The sequence below is a fragment of the Pongo pygmaeus genome, chromosome 1 (genome assembly GCF_028885625.2).
Source record: "Pongo pygmaeus isolate AG05252 chromosome 1, NHGRI_mPonPyg2-v2.0_pri, whole genome shotgun sequence".
Classification (NCBI taxonomy): domain Eukaryota; kingdom Metazoa; phylum Chordata; class Mammalia; order Primates; family Hominidae; genus Pongo; species Pongo pygmaeus.
The window spans coordinates 184,427,046-184,446,235 of NC_072373.2; the positions used below are offsets into that span (position 1 = coordinate 184,427,046).

The 19,190-nt window shown below is 41.5% G+C and overlaps 1 protein-coding gene across 14 annotated transcripts in view; it reads left to right on the top strand.

Moving 5' to 3' along the window:
• The window catches only part of PIK3R3 (phosphoinositide-3-kinase regulatory subunit 3), a 133,646-nt gene that overhangs the window by 107,874 nt on the left and 6,582 nt on the right, over positions 1-19,190 (top strand). For all 14 annotated transcript variants that reach the window (XM_054489668.1, XM_054489679.1, XM_054489695.2 and 11 more), the window contains 2 exons: positions 3,713-3,855; positions 9,816-9,992. In XM_054489668.1, the coding sequence (XP_054345643.1) occupies positions 3,713-3,855; positions 9,816-9,992 (320 nt within the window). The remainder of the gene's footprint in view (positions 1-3,712; positions 3,856-9,815; positions 9,993-19,190) is intronic.

Sequence of the window (19,190 nt, forward strand, 5' to 3'; positions counted from 1 at the left end):
TACAGGGATGTTAGGGTAACTCCACTGTCCTCAGAACTTATAGGCATTTTCTGTCTTGATGCTTTGCTATCTGTGGAAGAGGGCTTACTCTAATATCAGCCATCACAACCATATTCTAGTAAACAGGAAGGAAGAATAGGAAGGAGAAAGGAAGGTTCTCTATCTTTAAGACAACTTCCTAGAAGGAGCACACTCTGCTTTCACTTTTATCCCACTGGCTAGAACTAAGTCACATGGCCATACCTAGCTACAGGTCACAGCTAGCTGTAGGGGAGGCTGAGAAATCTAGTTTTTATTTGGTCAGGTGTGCTCAGCTAACATGTGGGGATTTACTGAGGAAGAAGGAGCTGATAGGTGGAAATTGTGGGCTTACTAGTAGACTTAGCTACACAGTTTTTAGATCATTAACTTTAATAACCAGTAATACTTTTCATATTTATGATATAGAGCAAAATTCTGTAGAATAATCTAGTTTCTTTCCTAGGACTTCTTAGGCCTGACTACTTTTTAGATTCTTTTTTAGCTAGACTTGGATTGGTTTAATTTGCCCTAAGTTGTTACATAGTTTGTCAAAAGTGTTTGGAATTTTGATGAAGCTGAGTATCTTCAGAGAAGTTTACCTTTTATAATATTTGGGTAGAAGTGGCTTAGGAAAATATATTTAACTGTATTTCTCATGTACATTCTCTTGGAACACAGGTTATTACTTTGAATATCAAATGATTTATAGAAGCATTAGTCTATGTTGATTCGACTTAATTCCTAGTGAATTCTTAGTGCAACAATAACTTACCCTGGGCTCTTTCTAGTAGATAACAATAATGGATTTTTTTAGCGTTTACTTTCTATTTCATGAATTTCTGCTCTTTTTAATTTTTTTCTGCTTGCTTTCAGTTTAATTTTCTCTTTTCCTGGCTTCTTAAGGTGGAAATTTTGTTCATTGGTTTAAAAACTTTCTTCTTTTCTAAAATAAGCATTTAAAGCAATACATTTTCCTTTAAGCACTGTGTATATGCATCTCACAAATTTTGTCATACTGTTTTCCTTATTATTCAGTTTTTAATATTTTCTATTTTTCTGTGATTTCTTCTTTTGCCCCTTGTGTTTTTAATTTCTAAATATTTGGGACTTTCAAATATATTATTTATTTCTAATTTAAATTAATTTTGTTGTTAGTAAATATATTCATTAAAGTTATATTCTTTTGACATTATTGACCTAAATTTTATTTTATTATTGATATTTTTATGAGACAGAATCTTGCTCTGTCGCCCAGGCTGGAGTGAAGTGGCACCATCTCAGCTCACTGCAACCTCCGCCTCCTGGGTTCAAGCAATTCTCCTGCCTAAGCCTCCCGAATAGCTGGGATTACAGGCGTGCACCACCATCCCTGGCAAATTTTTGTATTTTTAGTAGAGACAGGGTTTCACCATGTTGGCCAGGCTGGTATCAAACTCCTGACCTCAGGTGATCTGCCCATCTCGGCCTCCCAAAGTGCTGGGATTATAGGCATGAGCCACCGTGCCTGGCCAGCTCTTTTTTTATTTTTATTTTTTATTTTACTTACTTATTTTTTTGAGACAGAGTCTCACTCTATTGCCCAGGCTGGAGTGTAGTGGCATGATCTCGGCTCACTGTGACCTCCGTCTCCCAGGTTCAAGTGATTCTCTTGCCTCAGCCTCCTGAGTAGCTGGGATTACAGGCATCTGCCACCATATCTGGCTAATTTTTGTATTTTTACTAGAGATGGGGTTTCACCATGTTGGTCAGGCTGGTCTTGAACCCCTGACCTCAAGTGATCAACCCGACTCAGCCTCCCAAAGTGTTGGGATTACAGGCGTAAGCCACGGCGCCCAGCCATAAACAACTCTTTAAGAAGCTTATCTGTGATTTGAAGAGAATTTCGGAATAAGAATGCTTTTTTTTCAAAGTGTTGTTACCAGAGCTTGTTTATATGCTGCTAAGAAGGAATCATTAGACTGGGAGAGTTAATGATGTAAAAGGGGCTAGCTTATACAATAGAGTGAAGCACCCAGAAAGGAAGGGGAGCTAAGACCCAGAGCACATGTAAATAAAGGGAGGGGAAGGGAGAGAAGAGGTGAACAGGTAGGTTTGTAGTTTTGGTGGCAGGTGTAGTGGTATAGTGGCATTGTTTATGGGGGAGGTGCTGACTTAGTAGTGATATCAAATACTTTTCCCTTTGCTGCTCTACTTACCAATATATCTACCAGTGTTAATAAAGTCTAAATTATTAGTGTTTTCTTTGAAGATCCAGGGTCAGAACTTTATAATTTCTAACTTGCAAGGGAGCTAAAGCTCTCCACTATAATTTAAGAGTTGTAGAATTAGTACCAAGATATTTGGCATATGGGAATTCTAGTTAGTTTTTAGTATTAAGATATATATGATGTAATCTCAATTGTATGCACTATCACAAGGTTCCAGCCTCCCTCATCTGCTAATCCTCTAATGTTCTAGCCCTACTGGGCAATTACTAATCCTTGAACATGCCTTGTTATTTTATGTATACATTATACCATGCCTCCTTTGTGCAGTGCTATATTTTCTTCCTCTATCTCAGTTCTTTAAGACCTAGCTTAAGTGTCACCTCCTCTGTGAAGTCTCTGTAAAGCAATAAATAACTAGTTAATATCACTTGGTTGCCTCTTCCATGACATGAAACCAAACCTTATTAGAGTTCAGAAATCTGTTCCACCTGTATATTCTGAGTCCTGGAGGGCAGGCTTCATGTTTCACAAATCTCTATCACCAGATGGTAATTTCTGTATAGTGGATTCTCAGTAATCAATTGCTGAAAATGACAAATGCTTAAGCTGGGTGTGTGGTGCCCTCCTAAAGTCTCCACTAGTTGGGAAGCTGAGGTGGAATGATCCCTTAAGCCCAGGATTTCAAGTCCAGCTTAGGCAACAGTTTTTAAAAAACCAATCCACTCGCCCACCCACCAACCGAAACCGAAACCAAAACTAAAACCAAAACCAAAACCAAACACCCCAGCCTAGTAAGTGCTAGATAATGTAGGAATTATCCCATAAGCATCAAAACTTCTAGAATTGTAAACATTCAGGACAGCAGTTTTTTAGACCCTTATGCATATTTATTGCCTTTCTAAAAAGCAAACTGAACAAAATTTAACCTGAAGATTTTTGGGGAATCGTGATTCAGATTCTTTTTTTGTTTTTGTTTTTTTGAGACAAAGTCTTGCCCTGTCGCCCAGGCTAGAGTGCAGTGGCGCAGTTTTGGCTCACTGCAACCTCTGCCTTCCAGGTTCAAGCGATTCTCCTGCCTCGGCCTCCTTAGTAGCTGGGATTACAGGCGCCCGCCACCACACCTGGCTAATTTTTGTATTTTTAATAGAGACGGGGTTTTGCCATGTTGGCCAGGCTGTCTTGAACTCCCGACCTCAAGTGATCTACCTGCCTCGGCCTCCCAAAGTGCTGGGATCACAGGTGTAAGCCACCACGCCTGGCCTATTTTATAGTTTAAATGATGTATTTTACATACAAGTAATAGAGTAGGGGTTGAATAAAAGCTCTTGTTTTAGTCCTCCTAAACAAGGAGAAAGACTTTTGAAAGACTAGGTGTTATATGGGATTACATTAATAACTGGAATTACAAAATTTGTTTAAGACCAAGGTTAGAAGAAAATAATAAAGATAATGAAGCCTGTGTTTTTTCTTTTTCTCTCCTGTAGGAAATACAGATGAAGAGGACTGCAATCGAAGCTTTTAATGAAACAATTAAAATATTTGAAGAGCAGTGTCACACACAAGAACAACATAGCAAAGAATATATTGAGCGATTTCGCAGAGAGGGGAATGAAAAGGAGATTGAACGGTAAGTCTACTTAGTACCTCCAAAGGGCATCAGTGATACAGGATTTCTTTTCTTCCCCAATAGTTTCTGTCTTGTTTGCTTTTACCCCCTCAAACTGCACAGCCCTACTATTGGAACCACTTGCTGTTTCCATAATGGCACCAAATTGAACTTCCTCTCTCCTCTGCTCTTTCTTCATTCTGCCAAATTAACTCCTGCTTATTCATTAGGACTTCAGGTTATATATCAATCATCTTTTCTAGAAACTGTTCCCTGATTCCAGAGACCAATTTAGGGGCTGTATTTTGGGTCCCTACAGTGTCTGGTCCTGATCTCTAGTGTAACATTTACTGAATGCTATGCCCACTCAACTGTAAACTCATTGAGAGTAGGCATGGTGGCTTATTCTCCCTGGTAGCCCTAGTACCTACCTATGTATGGGAGTACATAAGGGGTGCTCATTGAATATTTTTTTGAATTGAATATCAACTTTGGCAGTAGTCTGAGAATAAATTGTAGTATAACAAGACTGTAGACAGGAACACCAGCCTGACTTGCACATGACTGCAACGGTTGTGGTCATCAGGTTAAACGATAATGAGGGCCTGGACTAGAGAAGTAGCAGAAAAGAAGCGGGAGGTCATGGGAATGCTAAGGACTTCATGCCTGACCAGCAGGTGTGGGAGAAGTCAAAGATTATTCCTAGATTTCTGGTGTGAGAGACTGGAAGATGGTGTTTTTCACCAAAATAAGAAGTACATGAGGAGAGTTTAGGGTTGGAACCAGTGAGTTCGAGGTTCCTGTGAGAACACAAATGGAGCTCATTGGGGGCAGGCAGCTGATTGTTTGGATTTGGAACTTGGTATAGAAAGGATTTGGGAGGCTTAGGTGTGTAGTTGATGGTAGATGCTAAGAATGAAATTACACAGAAAGGATGAGTGGCAGGAGAAGTAATGGATTTGATAACTAAAAGGATATTGAAAGCCTATCAAAGCAAATTTAGTGGAGTATTGGAAGACTAAGCTAGATTATAGTGGGTTGAGGAGTGCTAAAGTGGATAATAAATACAAGTAATTAATATGCAATGGAAAAGCAAAATTATTTCTCATATTAGGACCACAGTATTAATGTATTTCTGTGTGCATGAGTTTAGAGCTAAGCGCTGTGAGGCAGTGTAGCTTAATGGTTAAAGTGCTGTGAGACAGTATAGCTTAATGGCATGAGTTTAGAGCTAAGTGCTGTGAGGCAGTGTAGCTTAAAAGGTTAAAACTGTGGGCTTGAATTCTGAATTGGCCATTTATTAGCTGTATAACCTTGGGTGAATTACTTAACTTTTCTCAGTCTGTTTTCTCTTCCATAAACTGAGTAATATCTTGTTGGAATGCTAGAGAATTAAGTAATATATATCTTGGCACATGATGGGCTTTCAGTAAATGATAATTATTTATTTATTTATTTATTTATTTGAGATGGAGTCTCTCTCTGTTGCCCAGGCTGGAGTGCAGTGGTGCCATCTTGGCTCACTGCAACCTCTGTCTCCTGGGTTCAAGCAGTTCTTGTGTCTCAGCCTCCTGAGTCGCTGGGATTACAGGCACCCCCCACCATGCCTGGCTAATTTTTGGTACTTTTTAGTAGAGATGGGGTTTTGCCAAATTGGCCAGGCTGGCCTTGAACTGCTGACCTCAGGTGATCCACCCGCCTTGGCCTCCCAAAGTGCTGGGATTACAGGCTTGAGCTACTGTGCCTGGCCTAATTATAATTATTATTAACGATGAAGAAACAGAAAAGGATTTGTAGTTTTGTTGCAGAGGGAAGTAAAGTAGCATGATAACGTTTTGTTTTATTTATTTATTTTTGAGACGGAGTCTCGCTCTCTCGCCCATGCTGGAGTGCAGTGGTGCGATTTTGGCTCACTGCACCCTCCGCCTCCTGGGTTCAAGTGATTATCCTGCCTCAGCCTCCCAAGTAGCTGGGATTATAGGCGCATGCCACCACAACCGGCTGATTTTTGTATTTTTTGTAGAGATAGGGTTTCATCAAGTTGGCCAGGCTGGTCCTGAGCTCCTGACCTCGGGTGATCCGCCCGCCTTGGCCTCCCAAAGTGCTGGGATTACAGGCATGAGCCACCACGCCCAGCCTATTTTTTTTTTTTATTATTATTTTTTGAGGTAGGGTCTTGCTCTGTTGCCCAGGCTGGAATGAAGTGGCATGATCATGGCTCACTGCAGCCTCAACCTCCTGGGCTCAAGGGATCCACTTGCCTCAGCCTCTCGAGTTGCTAGGACTACAGGCACATGCCACTGCACTGGCTAATTTTTAAAAATCTTTTTGTAGAGATGGGGTCCTGAACTCCTGGGCTCAAGCAATCCTCCCCCCTCAGCTTCCCAAAGTGCTGGGATTACAGGTGTGCGTCCAGCCTATGAAGTTTTAATAGTAATATAAAGCCACATATTGAGTGACAAGGGAATAATGTAGACGGTTGTTACCATAAGGATTCAGAGCATAGCAAAACGTTGTGTGTTGGAAAAGCTTATAGCTGTCATCTGTTGCGTGCTTACCAAGATAATGTCAGGGAATGTTTTTGTCCTTTACATGTATTGTCACATTTAATTAACAGAAAAACCCAGTGAAGTAAGTACTGTTGTAGGTACCCATTTGTATTAGTCCATTTTCATGCTGCTGATAAAGACATACCTGAGACTGGGGCAGTTTACAAAAGGAAGAGGTTTAATTGGACTTACAGTTCCACGTGACTAGGGAAGCCTCACAATCATGATGGAAGGGAAGGAAGAGCAAGTCACGTCTTACATGGATGGCAGCAGGCAAAGAGAGAATGAGGAAGATGCAAAAGCAGAAATCCCTGATAAAACCATCAGATCTCGTGAAACTTACTATCATGAGAACAGTATGGGGGAAACCGCCTCCATGATTCAGTTGTTTCACCTTGGTCCCTCCCACAACATGTGGGAATTATGGGAGTACATTTCAAGAGGAGATTTGGGTGGGGACACAGCCAAACCATATTATTCTGCCCCTGGCCCCTCCCAAATCTTTTATCTTTACATTTCAAAACCAATCATGCATTCCCAACAGTCCCCCAAAGTGTTAACTCATTTCAGCATTAACTCAAGAGTCCACAGTCCAAAGTCTCATCTGAGACAAGGCAAGTCTCTTCTGCCTATGAGCCTGTAAAATCAAAAGCAAGCTAGTTATTTCCTAGATACAGTGAGGGTACAGACATTGGGTAAATACAACTGTTCCAAATGGAAGAAATTGGCCAGAACAAAGGGGCTACAGGGTCCATGCAAGTCTGAAATCCAGCAGGACAGTCAAATCTTAAAGCTCCAAAATGGTCTCCTTTGACTCCATGTCTCTCACATCCAGGACATGCTGATGTAAGAGATGAGTTCCCATGGTCCTGGGCAGCTCCGCCCCTGTGGCTTTGCAGGGTACAGCCTCCCTCCTGGCTGCTTTCACAGGGTGGCCTTGAGTGTCTGCAGCTTTTCCAGGCACACGGTCTAGGCTGTCAATGGATCTACAATTCTGGGGTCTGGAGGACAGTGGCCCTCTTCTCACAGTGCCAAGAGGCAGTGCCCCAGTAGGAACTCTGTGTGGGGGCTTTGACCCCGCATTTGCCTTCCACACTGCCCTAGCAGAGGTTCTCCATGAGGGCCCCGCCCCTGCAGCAAACTTCTGCCTGGGCATCCGGGTGTTTGCATACGTCTGAAATCTAGGTGGAGGTTCCCAATTCTTGACTTCTGTGTACCTGCAGGCTTCAATGCCACGTGGAAGCTGCCAAGACTTGGGGCTTGTACCATCTGAATCCATGGCCTGAGCCCTATGTTGGTCCCTTTCAGCCATGGCTGGAGTGGCTAGGATGCAGGGCACCAAGTCTCTAGGCTGCACACAGCTCAGGGACCCTGGGCCCAGCCCACGAAACACGAAACTCCTTTTTCCTCTAGGCCTCCGGGCCTTGATGGGAGGGGCTGCCTTGAAGACCTCTGACATGCCCTGGAGACATTTCCCCCATTGTCTTGGGGATTAACTTTTGGCTTCTTGTTACTTATGCAAATTTCTGCGGCTGGCTTGAATTTCTCCTCAGAAAATGGAATTTTATTTTCTATTGCATTGTCAGGCTGCAAATTTTTCAAACTTTTATGCTCTGTTTCTCTTTTAAAACTGAATGCTTTTAAGAACACCCACGTCACCTCTTGAATGCTTTGCTGCTTAGAAATTTCTTCCACCAGATATGCTAAATCATCTCCCTCAAGTTCAAAGTTCCACAAATCTCTAGGGCAGGGGCAAAATGCCATCAATCTCTTTGCTAAAACGTAACAAGAGTCACCTTTGCTCCAGTTCGCAACAAGTTCCTCATCTCCATCTGAGACCACCTCAGCCTGGACCTTATTGTCCGTATGACTATCAGCATTTTGGGCAAAGCCATTCAACAAGTCTCTAGGAAGTTCCAAACTTTCCCACATTTTCCTGTCTTCTTCTGAGCCCTCCAAACTGTTCCAGCCTCTGCCTGTTACCCAGTTTTAAGGTCACTTCCACATTTTTGGGTATCTTTTCAGCAGTGCCCCATTCTACTAGTACTAATTTACTAAATTAGTACATTTTCATGCTGCTGATAAGGAAATACCCAAGACTGGGCAATTTACAAAGGGAAGAGGCTTAATTAGGCTTACAGTTCCACGTGGCTGGGGAAGCCTCACAATCATGGTGGAAGGCAAGGAGAGGAGCAAGTCCCATCTTACATGGATGGCAGCAGGCAAAGAGAGAATGAGGAAGATGAAAAGCAGAAACCCCTGATAAAACCATCAGATCTTGTGAGACCTATTCACTACCACGAGAACAGTATGGGGGAACCGCCCCCATGATTCAGTTGTCTCTTCCCGGGTCCTTCCTACAACATGTGGGAATTATGGGAGTACAGTTTAAGATGAGATTTGGGTGAGGGCACAGCCAAACCATATCACCATTTTAAACAGATGAGGAAATGAAGGCACTGAGAAGTTAAATAACTTGCCCAGCAAGTGACGGCAGAGATTCAGAGGTAGGTAGGCTAATTGCAAAACCATTGTTCTTAACTGTTGTGTTATGCTACCTCTGGAATATCAAACGTATAGCTTTACTTGTTCAGGCATTGCTGGATTCAGGGCCCAAACAAGGTTATTGGGATTCTCTCTCATATTGTATTTTGGCTCAGTTTTTTCTCTGGGTTGATTTTATCCTCAGGCAGGCATTGCCGGTGAAGTGACAGTATAGCTGCTGGGATGAGAACTGCATATTCATAATTTAGCAATTTGTGTGGAAAGAGAGAATTTATTTTAACAATACAGTTCTAGCAAATGTTCTAGAATTGACTCTCATTGGGTCAGTTTGAGTTTTATTCCTATTCCTGAACCAGTCACTGTGGCCTGAGGGTAAGGATGGGATAGAGTGGAATATTCTTATTGGCCAGCCTGGGCCATGTGTGTTTCCAACCCTGGATCTGAGATGGGGGAACGAATCCTTACCTCCAGGGAACATCAGGGTGCTAATACCAGAAATGGGAATGGATATGGGCCAGGCAAAAACAAATGTTCACCACGCTTAAGATATTAGGACCTCACTGGGTGCAATGGCTCATGCCTGTAATCCCAGTACTTTGGGAGGCTGAGGCAGGCAGATCACCTGAGGTTAGGAGTTTGAGACCAGCCTGGTCAACATGGCAAAACCCTGTCTCTACTAAAAATACAAAAATTAGCTGGGTGTGGTGGCATGCGCCTGTAATCCCAGCTACTGGGGAGGCTGAGGCAGGAGAATTGCTTGAACCCGGGAGGCGGAGGTTGCAGTGAGCCGAGATCATGCTCCATCCTGGGTAACAGAGCGAGACTCAATCTCAAGGGAAAAAAAAAAGGATATTAGGACCATGCTCACCCATAGGATCCGTCTGCTTGATTTCTGTTTTAGCCTTAACATGTCAAATATTTTTACAGAATTATGATGAATTATGATAAATTGAAATCACGTCTGGGCGAGATTCATGATAGCAAAATGCGTCTAGAGCAGGATTTGAAGAAACAAGCTTTGGACAACCGAGAAATAGATAAAAAAATGAATAGTATCAAACCTGACCTGATCCAGCTGCGAAAGATCCGAGATCAACACCTTGTGTAAGTAGTCTGGGAGTGTATGGGGAGGGAGACACCAGTGCCAGGTTACTACCAGCACTAGAGACACTAGAGGTGGAAGAAGAGATTAGAGATTTGTAATTGAGAATTGGCCAGTAAGATGGTAAGAATTTAGGAAAGTGGCCTTGGTAGTTGTAGGGGGTACCAGAGTTAATCTGAAGTTAATATGTGGAGCAAACCAGAATGTAGGACTCTAGATTCATACAAATGCCTTGGAAATCCCAGAGGCTGGCTGTGGCATGAGTAAAATGCTATATCTTAACCAGAACAGATTAATGTTTGCCTAAAACGTAAAAATCAGAATCTTTGTTTACATACTAGAACTGAGTGGGGAATTTCTATTTCCTCTGAGGGGAAATAGGTTCTAGGCTGGGCACTGTGGCCTACGCCTGTAACCCCAGCACTTTGGGAGGCCGAGGTAGGCAGATCATCTGAGGTCCGGAGTTCGAGACACCAGCCTGGCCAACATAGTGAAACTCCGTTTCTACTAAAAATACAAAATTAGCTGGGCGTGGTGGCACATGCTTGTAATCCCAGCTGCTTGGGAGGCTGAGGCAGGAGAATCACTTGAACCCTGGAGGCGGAGGTTGCAATGAGCCGAGATCATGCCACTACACTCCAGCCTGGGTGACAGAGTGAGACTCCATCTGAAAAAAAAAAAAAAAAAAAGATGGTGAAACCCTGTCTGTACTAAAAATACAAAAAATTACCTGGGCATAGTTGGTGGACGCCTATAATCCCAGCTACTTGGGAGGCTGAGGTAGGAGAATCGCTTGAACCTGGGAGGCAGAGGTTGCAGTGAGCCGAGATCGCGCCATTGCATTCCAGCCTGGGCAACAGAGTGAGTCTCAAAAACAACAACAAAAACAAAATGACATTCTTTATTTAAATAACAGAAATGTGTCTATAGAAGGCACTTGAGGTAATTTGACTGAGTAGTGAAACCTAATTCTTTAGTATTAGGGAAAACTATATAATTTAGCCAAATATAGGCATAATAGAGATAATATCCAAATATAAATGGAAAGATAGTATCAGAATAAAATGTGTGAATTATATTTTTAGAAACATAAATAACTGCTTCATAGGACAGAATGCATGAGAAAGGAAGATACTGGATATTGGGCTTAGTTCTGGGTAACGAATAGACCGTTTTGAAATACATCTATGGGTGACCTTGATGCATGTTACACCACTCAATTCAAACTACTGGCAGGAGAAGACAGAGCAGAGACCTCTGAATCTGGGTTTTCCATAGACTTCAGTGTTCTTTGTGTGAGAAAGAGGGAGAGGATGAAATATACACCTAGAGATTGGAACTGTGGCAGAAGAGTTTCAGTAGAGGAAGATTTAAGGTGATTTTTTTTTTTTTTTTTTTTTTTTTTTTTGTGAGACGGAGTCTCACTGTGTCACCCAGGCTGGAGTGCAATGGCACAATCTCAGCTCCCACTGCAGCCTCCACCTCCTGGGTTCAAGTGATTCTCCTACATCAGCCTTCCGAGTAGCTGGGAATACACGCATGCACCACCATGCCCAGCTAATTTTTGTATTTTTAGTAGAGATGGGGTTTCACCATGTTGACCAAGCTGGTCTTAAGCTCCAGACCTTAGGTGGTCTACCCACCTTGGCCTCCTAAAGTACTGGTATTACAGGCATGAGCCACTGTGCCCGGCCTAAGGTGATATTTTTTGGGGTAAACAATTACAACTACACCATGCTGAGTAGTTTTTAATAACAGCCCTCTCAAGAGATCATTTTAGTTTGCTATTGTGGTCAAAAGTCAAGCCAAGTGTATATAGCATACTGAAGAGCTTTGTAAACAAGGCAAGGAGGTGCTCTTATCTGTAAGTAGGGTGTGTCTGCTCTTGGAATGCTCACGTGGTTCTGGTCACATGAAGCTGAAGAAAGGCTCAAAAAGGCTATGCTATACACCAAAACGATGAATGGAAGTCCTTCTTTGCCCTGAAAAGCAGTAAGAAACACAAGGAATATATCATCCCAAGGGGCGTGAATAAGTGTGGTGTCTTAGTCTGTTTAGGCTGCTATAAAAAAAAATCATAAATTGGGTAGCTTGTAAACACCAGAAATTTCTCACAGTTATAAAGGCTAGGAAATCCAAACTCAAGGCACTGGCAGATTTGGTGTCTGGTGAGGGGTGAGGATCTGCTTTCTGGTTCATAGATGGCGCCTTCTACCTATGTCCTGGTAGAAGGAGCTAGGGGGTCTCTATCAGGCCTTTTTTATAAGGGCACTAATTCCATTCATGAGGGCTCTGCCTTTATGACCTAATCACCTCTCAAAGTCCTCACCTCCTAATACCATCACTTTGAGTGTTAGATTTTCAACCTATGAATTTTGGGAAGATACTAACATTTAGACTATATAGCCTGTGGCAAACCAGACCTTGGAAGTTTCTTTAGTGGGTTGTATAAACTAAATACAGAAGACAGAAAGAAAACAACAGCAAAAAACGACAACAACAAAAACCATACACACCAAAAAAACCACAAAAAGCAAAACAGTGACACAACAACAACAAATGTAAAAGAGTTTAGATAACATCATGGATGACAATTCATAACCTACAAGTAAGGACAACTCAGAAGTGTAGGGAGACACAGACAGCCATTACCTCTTTTGGAAGGGCTGCTTCCAGGAGAATAGTTCAGTGTCCCATGGTCCATGCTTTGATGTTTCTGACAGAGAATTATCTCTGGGCTTGGTGGATTTGATCTATTCTAATGCTGGAATTTGTATAGTCGGTCCTGAAGAAGACTGGTAGTAAAATATGTGTCTCATATTAGCATTGCTGCATGATACTGAGTATGATCTCTCTCTGGTCTTGTTTTAAAGGCATAGGGTGGAATTCTGTGATACCTAGCTAAAGATTGTCATTAGTTCTTTAAGCCCCCTTTGGATGTGGTCATTTCCTTGACTGGCCACTGCATAGTCCACAAGGATTCTATGTGATTGTCTGCTGAGATCTTGCTGTACTACTAGTAGGATATTCTTGAGTGTTTAAATACAGAATTTCATTGGTTAAATATAGAAAAAAAATTTCTACGATATTATTCTATTTACTGGAAGCTCAAGAATAGGTAAAACCTATCTATGATGATAGAATTAAAAGTAGTGATTATTTATGGTGGGGATTTTGATGGGAAAATGGGATGAGGAGCCTTTAAAGGTTCTAGAAATGTTCGAATCTTGATACGAGTGGGGTTCCATGGGTTTATACATAGGTAGAAATTTATCAGTACATTTAAGATTAATGTGCTTTATGTGTATTATAACTCAATAAATACATTAAAAATTTCTTAGGTATCAATTTTTTAAAAAATTCCTTTTCAAAAAAAGGAATTTTGTTGTTAATATGCAATTCTTTTTCCTCATGAGTTTAAGGCTAGCTTTCATGATTACCATTTACCTTTTATGGTATTGTAGTCCCCCTTGGTCCATGGTTTTGCTTACCGCGGTTTTGCTTTCCGTGTTTTCAGGTATCCCCAGTCAGCCACAGTCTAGTTAGGTGAATACAGCACAATAAGACATTTTGAGAGAGACCACATTCACATAACTTTTATTCCAGCATATCGTTATAATTGTTCTATTTTATTCTTAGTTATTTTATTTATTTATTTATTTATTTTGAGATGGAGTCTCGCTCTGTCGCTCAGGCTGGAGTGCAGTGGCGCGATCTCGGCTCGCTGCAAGCTCCGCCTCCCGGGTTCACGCCATTCTCCTGCCTCAGCCTCCCGAGTAGCTGGGACTACAGGTGCCTGCCACCACGCCCAGCTAATTTTTTTATTTTTTCAGCAGAGACAGGGTTTCACCCTGTTAGCCAGGATGGTCTCAATCTCCTGACCTCATGATCCGCCTGCCTTGGCCTCCCAAAGTGTATTATTAGTTATTGTTAATCCCTTACTGTGCTTAATTTATAAATTAAATGATCACAGGTATGTATCTATAGGAAAAAACAGTGTATATAGGGTTTAGTACTGTCTGGTTTCAGGCATCTATTTGTTTGTCTTGGAACTATTCCCCATGGATAAGCAGGGACTACAGTATTCATAAACCAAAATTCATAAATTTAAAATAATAACGGCCATAACAATATAGGTACATAATGATGATGGATTTTTTGATGCATATTCTGCTTAGGGAATTGATGAGTTTTGAGTAATATATGTACTAGGGGAGTTTGCAGATAAAGGAGTTCTATGTGGCTGGGTGCAGTGACTCACACCTGTAATCCCAGCACTTTGGGAGGCCGAGGCAGGTGGATCACCTGAGGTCAGGAGTTCGAGACCAGCCTGGCCAACATGGTGAAACCCTGTCTCTACTAAAAATACAAAAATTAGTCAGGCATGGTGGCGCATGCCTGTAATCCCAGCTAGTGGGAAGCCTGAGGCAGGAGAATTGCTTGAACCCGGTAGGTGGAGGTTGCAGTGAGCTGAGATCGCCCCACTGCACTCTAGCCTGGGCAACAGAACGAGACTCTGTATTAAAAAAAAGAAAAAAGAAAAGAAAAAAAAAAGAAAAAAGGAGCTCTGTGGAGGGTGGTGTGTTCTGGTTTTATTTTTTGTTTTTACAACTTTATTGAGATACAGTTTACATCACATACAGTTCACCCATTTAAAGTGTATTATTCAATGTTTTTAGTATGTTCACAGGTATTTTGTCATCACCACATATTTTAGAACATTTTCATCACCTTAAAAAAAACCCTGCACCGTTTACTTAACATCCCTATCACCCCTTTATCTAGCCCTAGACAACCACTAATCCACTTTCTGTGTTTATGGATTTGTCTATTCTGGACATTTCACATGAATGAAAATAATGTAAAATGTACTCTTTTGTGACTGGCTTCTTTTACTTAGCATGGTGTTTTCAAAGTTTGTCTGCGTTGTAGCATATATCAGTATTTCATTCCTTTTTATGGCCAAATAATAGTCTGTTGTATAGTTATACCACATTTTGTTTAATCATCATCAGTTGGTGGACATTTGGGTTGTTCTATCTTTTTGGCTATGTCAGTAATGCTGCTGTGAACATTTATGTACAGGTTTTTGGATGGATATGTATTTTCATTTTTCGTGGGTATATGCTGAGGAGTGAAATTCCTGGATCATATGGTAATTATCTGTGTCTCACTGAAGAACTGCCCAGACTGTTTGCATAGTGGTTGCACTATTTTACATTCACACCAGTAGTGATAATTTGGGTTTCTTAAAGTAATGAATCATTCTTTAATATATTTCTTTTCTTTTTTTGAGATGGATTTTTGGTCTTGTTGCCCAAGCTGGAGTGCAATGGTGCAATCTTGGCTCACTGCAACCTCTGCCTCCTGGGTTCAAGCAATTCTCTGGCCTCAGCCTCCTGAGTAGCTGGGATTATAGGCGCATACCACCACCTCCAGCTAATTTTTGTATTTTTAGTAGAGATGGGGTTTCACCATGTTGGCCAGGCTGGTCTCAAACTCCTGACCTCAGGTGATCCACCTGCCTCAGCCTCCCAAAGTGCTGGGATTACAGGCATGAGCCACCGCACCTGGCCTCATTCTTTAATATATTTCTGATAACTAAATTTTTATAAGTGATTTTTCTTTTTAAAGTATTGTATATGTTATCCCACTTTGTTTTTATGTAGAGAATATGTCTGTCCCTAAAATTTGGTGGAAGACAAGTTTCATTCCTCTTTTTTTTTTTTTTTTTTTTTTTGAGACAGAGTTTCACTCTTGTTGCCCAAGCTGGAGTGCAATGGCGCGATCTCGGCTCACTGTAACCTCTGCCTCCCAGGTTCAAGCGGTTCTCCTGCATCAGCCTCCCGAGCAGCTGGGATTACAGGCGTGCACCACCACACCTGGCTAATTTTTTGTATTTTTAGTAGGAATGGGGTTTCACCATGTTGGCCAGCCTGGTCTCAAACTCCTGATCTCAGGTGATCCACCTGCCTCGGCCTCCCAAAGTGCTGGCATTACAGGCATGAACCACTGCATCCAGCTGCATTCCTCATTTTTTTTTTTTAAATTAAATTTATTCCAAGCTCCCACTGGCCTGGTTACATTAAAAATATGTAATCTCTGTTGTCATTCCTACCTCCTACACAGACTGACACTTGGATCATGTAAGAATGTCATCCGGAAGTAGTGCCAGAAAATTAGAGGAGCACAAGGTCCTTTGTGCCTCCCTCTTGACTGCTGTCATTGAGTGCTCCTCTGCCTAATCATTGGGTCTTGCCATCTGGCTATTTTAGAAAATTCCAAGGTGTCTTTCACCATAATCTCATCACTGGCTACCAACGGATGCTGCATCTTAAAACCTCATTCTCCATCCAGGATGCCCTGTGCATGAGGCACCGTTTTCTGTCACCCCATTTTCTACTTCAGCCAGGCTCTAGGCAAGCTTCTGCTTTCTTCCAGGACCAAGGCATCAGCTTCAAAGTCGTTTTTCCTGTCCTTCTCTCTCAGGGGTTTCCAGCTTAATCCTTTTGTCTTAGACTGAAACACAAACTCTCTTCCTCTTAAAGTATGGTAGTTGGGCTGTAAAACCAATTAGATCTTTAGAAAGGACACTATATAATACATATTTTTTCCCTTACTTGCTGGGGTAGGGTTAGGAAAAGATATGCTAACCAGCTATTTTTTCTGTCTCGTATTTTTTAAGATTACTTTGATGTAATCTATGGAAGTAGTATCTTCCTTTTTTTTTTTTTTTTTTTTTTAAGAAGAGATTGCTGGGCCAAAGAGAGATGGGTCCAAGACCATGCCCAAAAATATGTATATATAGTATCCTTTCTAAAAATCTAATTGGTTTTACAACCCAATTACCACACTAACAGAATTAGAACTGGATGTTAGGTCTTTGAATGTTTTGCCTCAGATTTTTCCTGTCGAATTTATTGCATTTATTTGTGATCAGTGCATTATTCAATAACATTAAATGTGAATTAACATATTTACTAAAGTTATTTGAGGTTTTTGAAAATGGTTTTTAAAATCTAATCAGCTCCTGGCATTGTTAATAGGTTTGTAAGGACTCAGAACTAGATAAGTCTTTGAAATGGACTTTTAGGAGATTGGAAAAGCTGCCTAAGTCAGAAGGTAGGCACCATCATAAATGGAGGGTGGAGCAAAAGCAATTTTTCTTTTTCTTTTTCTTTTTTTTCATTAGGAAAGTGTTAGGAAATGAGTTCCTAACATTGTGTGTGGCAGAAAGAGAGGCTCAGTTTAAAGAGGTGGGTGGTTAAAAGAAAATGGGGATTCAAGAGAAAATGTGGTGCATTCATTCAGTTCACACCTTTTTACTCAGTATGCATATTTCTTTGATAAAGAGAAGGTCAGTTTCTTTAAGGATAGAAAACTTTGGGTGATAAGAATGCTTAGAGGAGGGCATCTGGATATTTTGATGACAGACGTGATGGTGTGAGGGAGGGAGTTTGTTACTAAATCAGTTGTATCAAGATCACATAGTATCTATTTTCCAGTTTCGCTAAGAATAAAAAATGAAATCCAAGTTAACTAAAGGGCAATTCTTACTGAGAAAGACTGTGAAATCTGTCCAACAGAACTTTAAAATTAGGTGTGATGCCAAGTTATCTTGTATACTTGGGGAGCTACAGGGTGGTCCTGGAGAGAGATACAGGATGATCCTGGAGTTGTGAAGATTTTGTTAAAAGCAGCCCACCAGCAAATATTTACTGACAATTGAATATCTACGTGCATGTGCTGTTTTAATAATTGGCAACATAGCCACGAACAGGACAGACCCCTTTCATTACAGCAGCTTACATTTTATTGGGGAGACAGACATAAACAAATACAAATATAAAATAGGCCTGGCCTGGTGGCTCATGCCTATAATCCCAGCACTTTGGGAGGCCAAGGTGGGCGGATCACCTGAGGCCAGGAGTTCAAGACCAGCCTGACCAACATGGTGAAACCCTGTCTGTACTAAAAATACGAAAATTAGCTGGGCGTGGTGGCGCGTGCCTGTAGTCCCAGCTACTCTGGAGGCAGAGGTGAGATAATTGCTTTGAACGCTTGAGATGGAGGTTGCAGTGAGCCGAGATTGTGCCATTGCATTCCAGCCTAGGTGACAGAGCGAGACGCCATCTCAAAAAAACCCCAACCAACCAACCAAACAAAAATATAAAATAATGGATTTTAGCTAAGTGCTATGAAGATGATAAAACAAGGTAAAGTGTAGAGAGTGACTGGGGACTGCCTTAGTTGGGACAGTTAGGATAGTCCTCCCTCAGGGGATGGTGTTGATGATGAAACCTGAATGATAGGAGCCTTGCTTGGTGGGTAATGATGAACGAAGGTGCTTTCCACTCCACCCTAGTTTTAGACTATTGGCCATCTGAAAGGAACAAAATGTGCTGGTTTACCTCATTTTACATCTAAAATACTATCACATTTTAAGATACTATGATTTTCTTTTTCTTTTCTTTCTTTCTTTTTTTTTTTTTTTGAGATGGTGTCTCGCTCTGTTGCCCACACTGGAGGGCAGTGGTGCAATCTCAGCTCACTACAGCCTCTACCCCCTGGTTTCAAGCAATTCTCCTGCCTCAGCCTCCCTAGTAGCTGGGATTACAGGCATGCACTACCACACCTGGCTAATTTTTGTATTTTTAGTAGAAACGGGGTTTCGCTATGTTGGCCAGGCTGGTCTCCAATTCCTGACCGCAGGTGATCCCACCTGCCTTGGCCTCCCAGAGTGCTGGGATTACAGGCATGAGCCACTGTGCCCGGCTTGGATACTATGATTTTCTTGGTAATGAAGTTCACTCGTATTAATTACTGAGATTGCCACCCTGAATTTCTTGTGGCCTGCTTAGATGCAAAAATAGATCTTGAAGTTTTTAGTTAAAATATTAAACTCAATTCAGTAGGTCACACAGGAAGTGCGTCCTCAGGCTTAGTGGAGATTGCAAATGTGACACCATGCTCACCTAACTAATGTTTTCAGAAACAAATGTCCCACTGTGAGTGCGAGTATGTGTGTGCTTGTGGTGGCACATCCTCCAGAAAAGAAAAATGAAAAGTGAAGGGCCTAATTTCAAGTAGCCCTCTATGTTTCTGCCTTTTTCCGGAAAAGATCAGTTCATCTTGATAGGAGTTGAAAGAAAAGTAATCGAGAGACTAATTTTGGGAAATCTTTGCCCACTCTGTGGGAT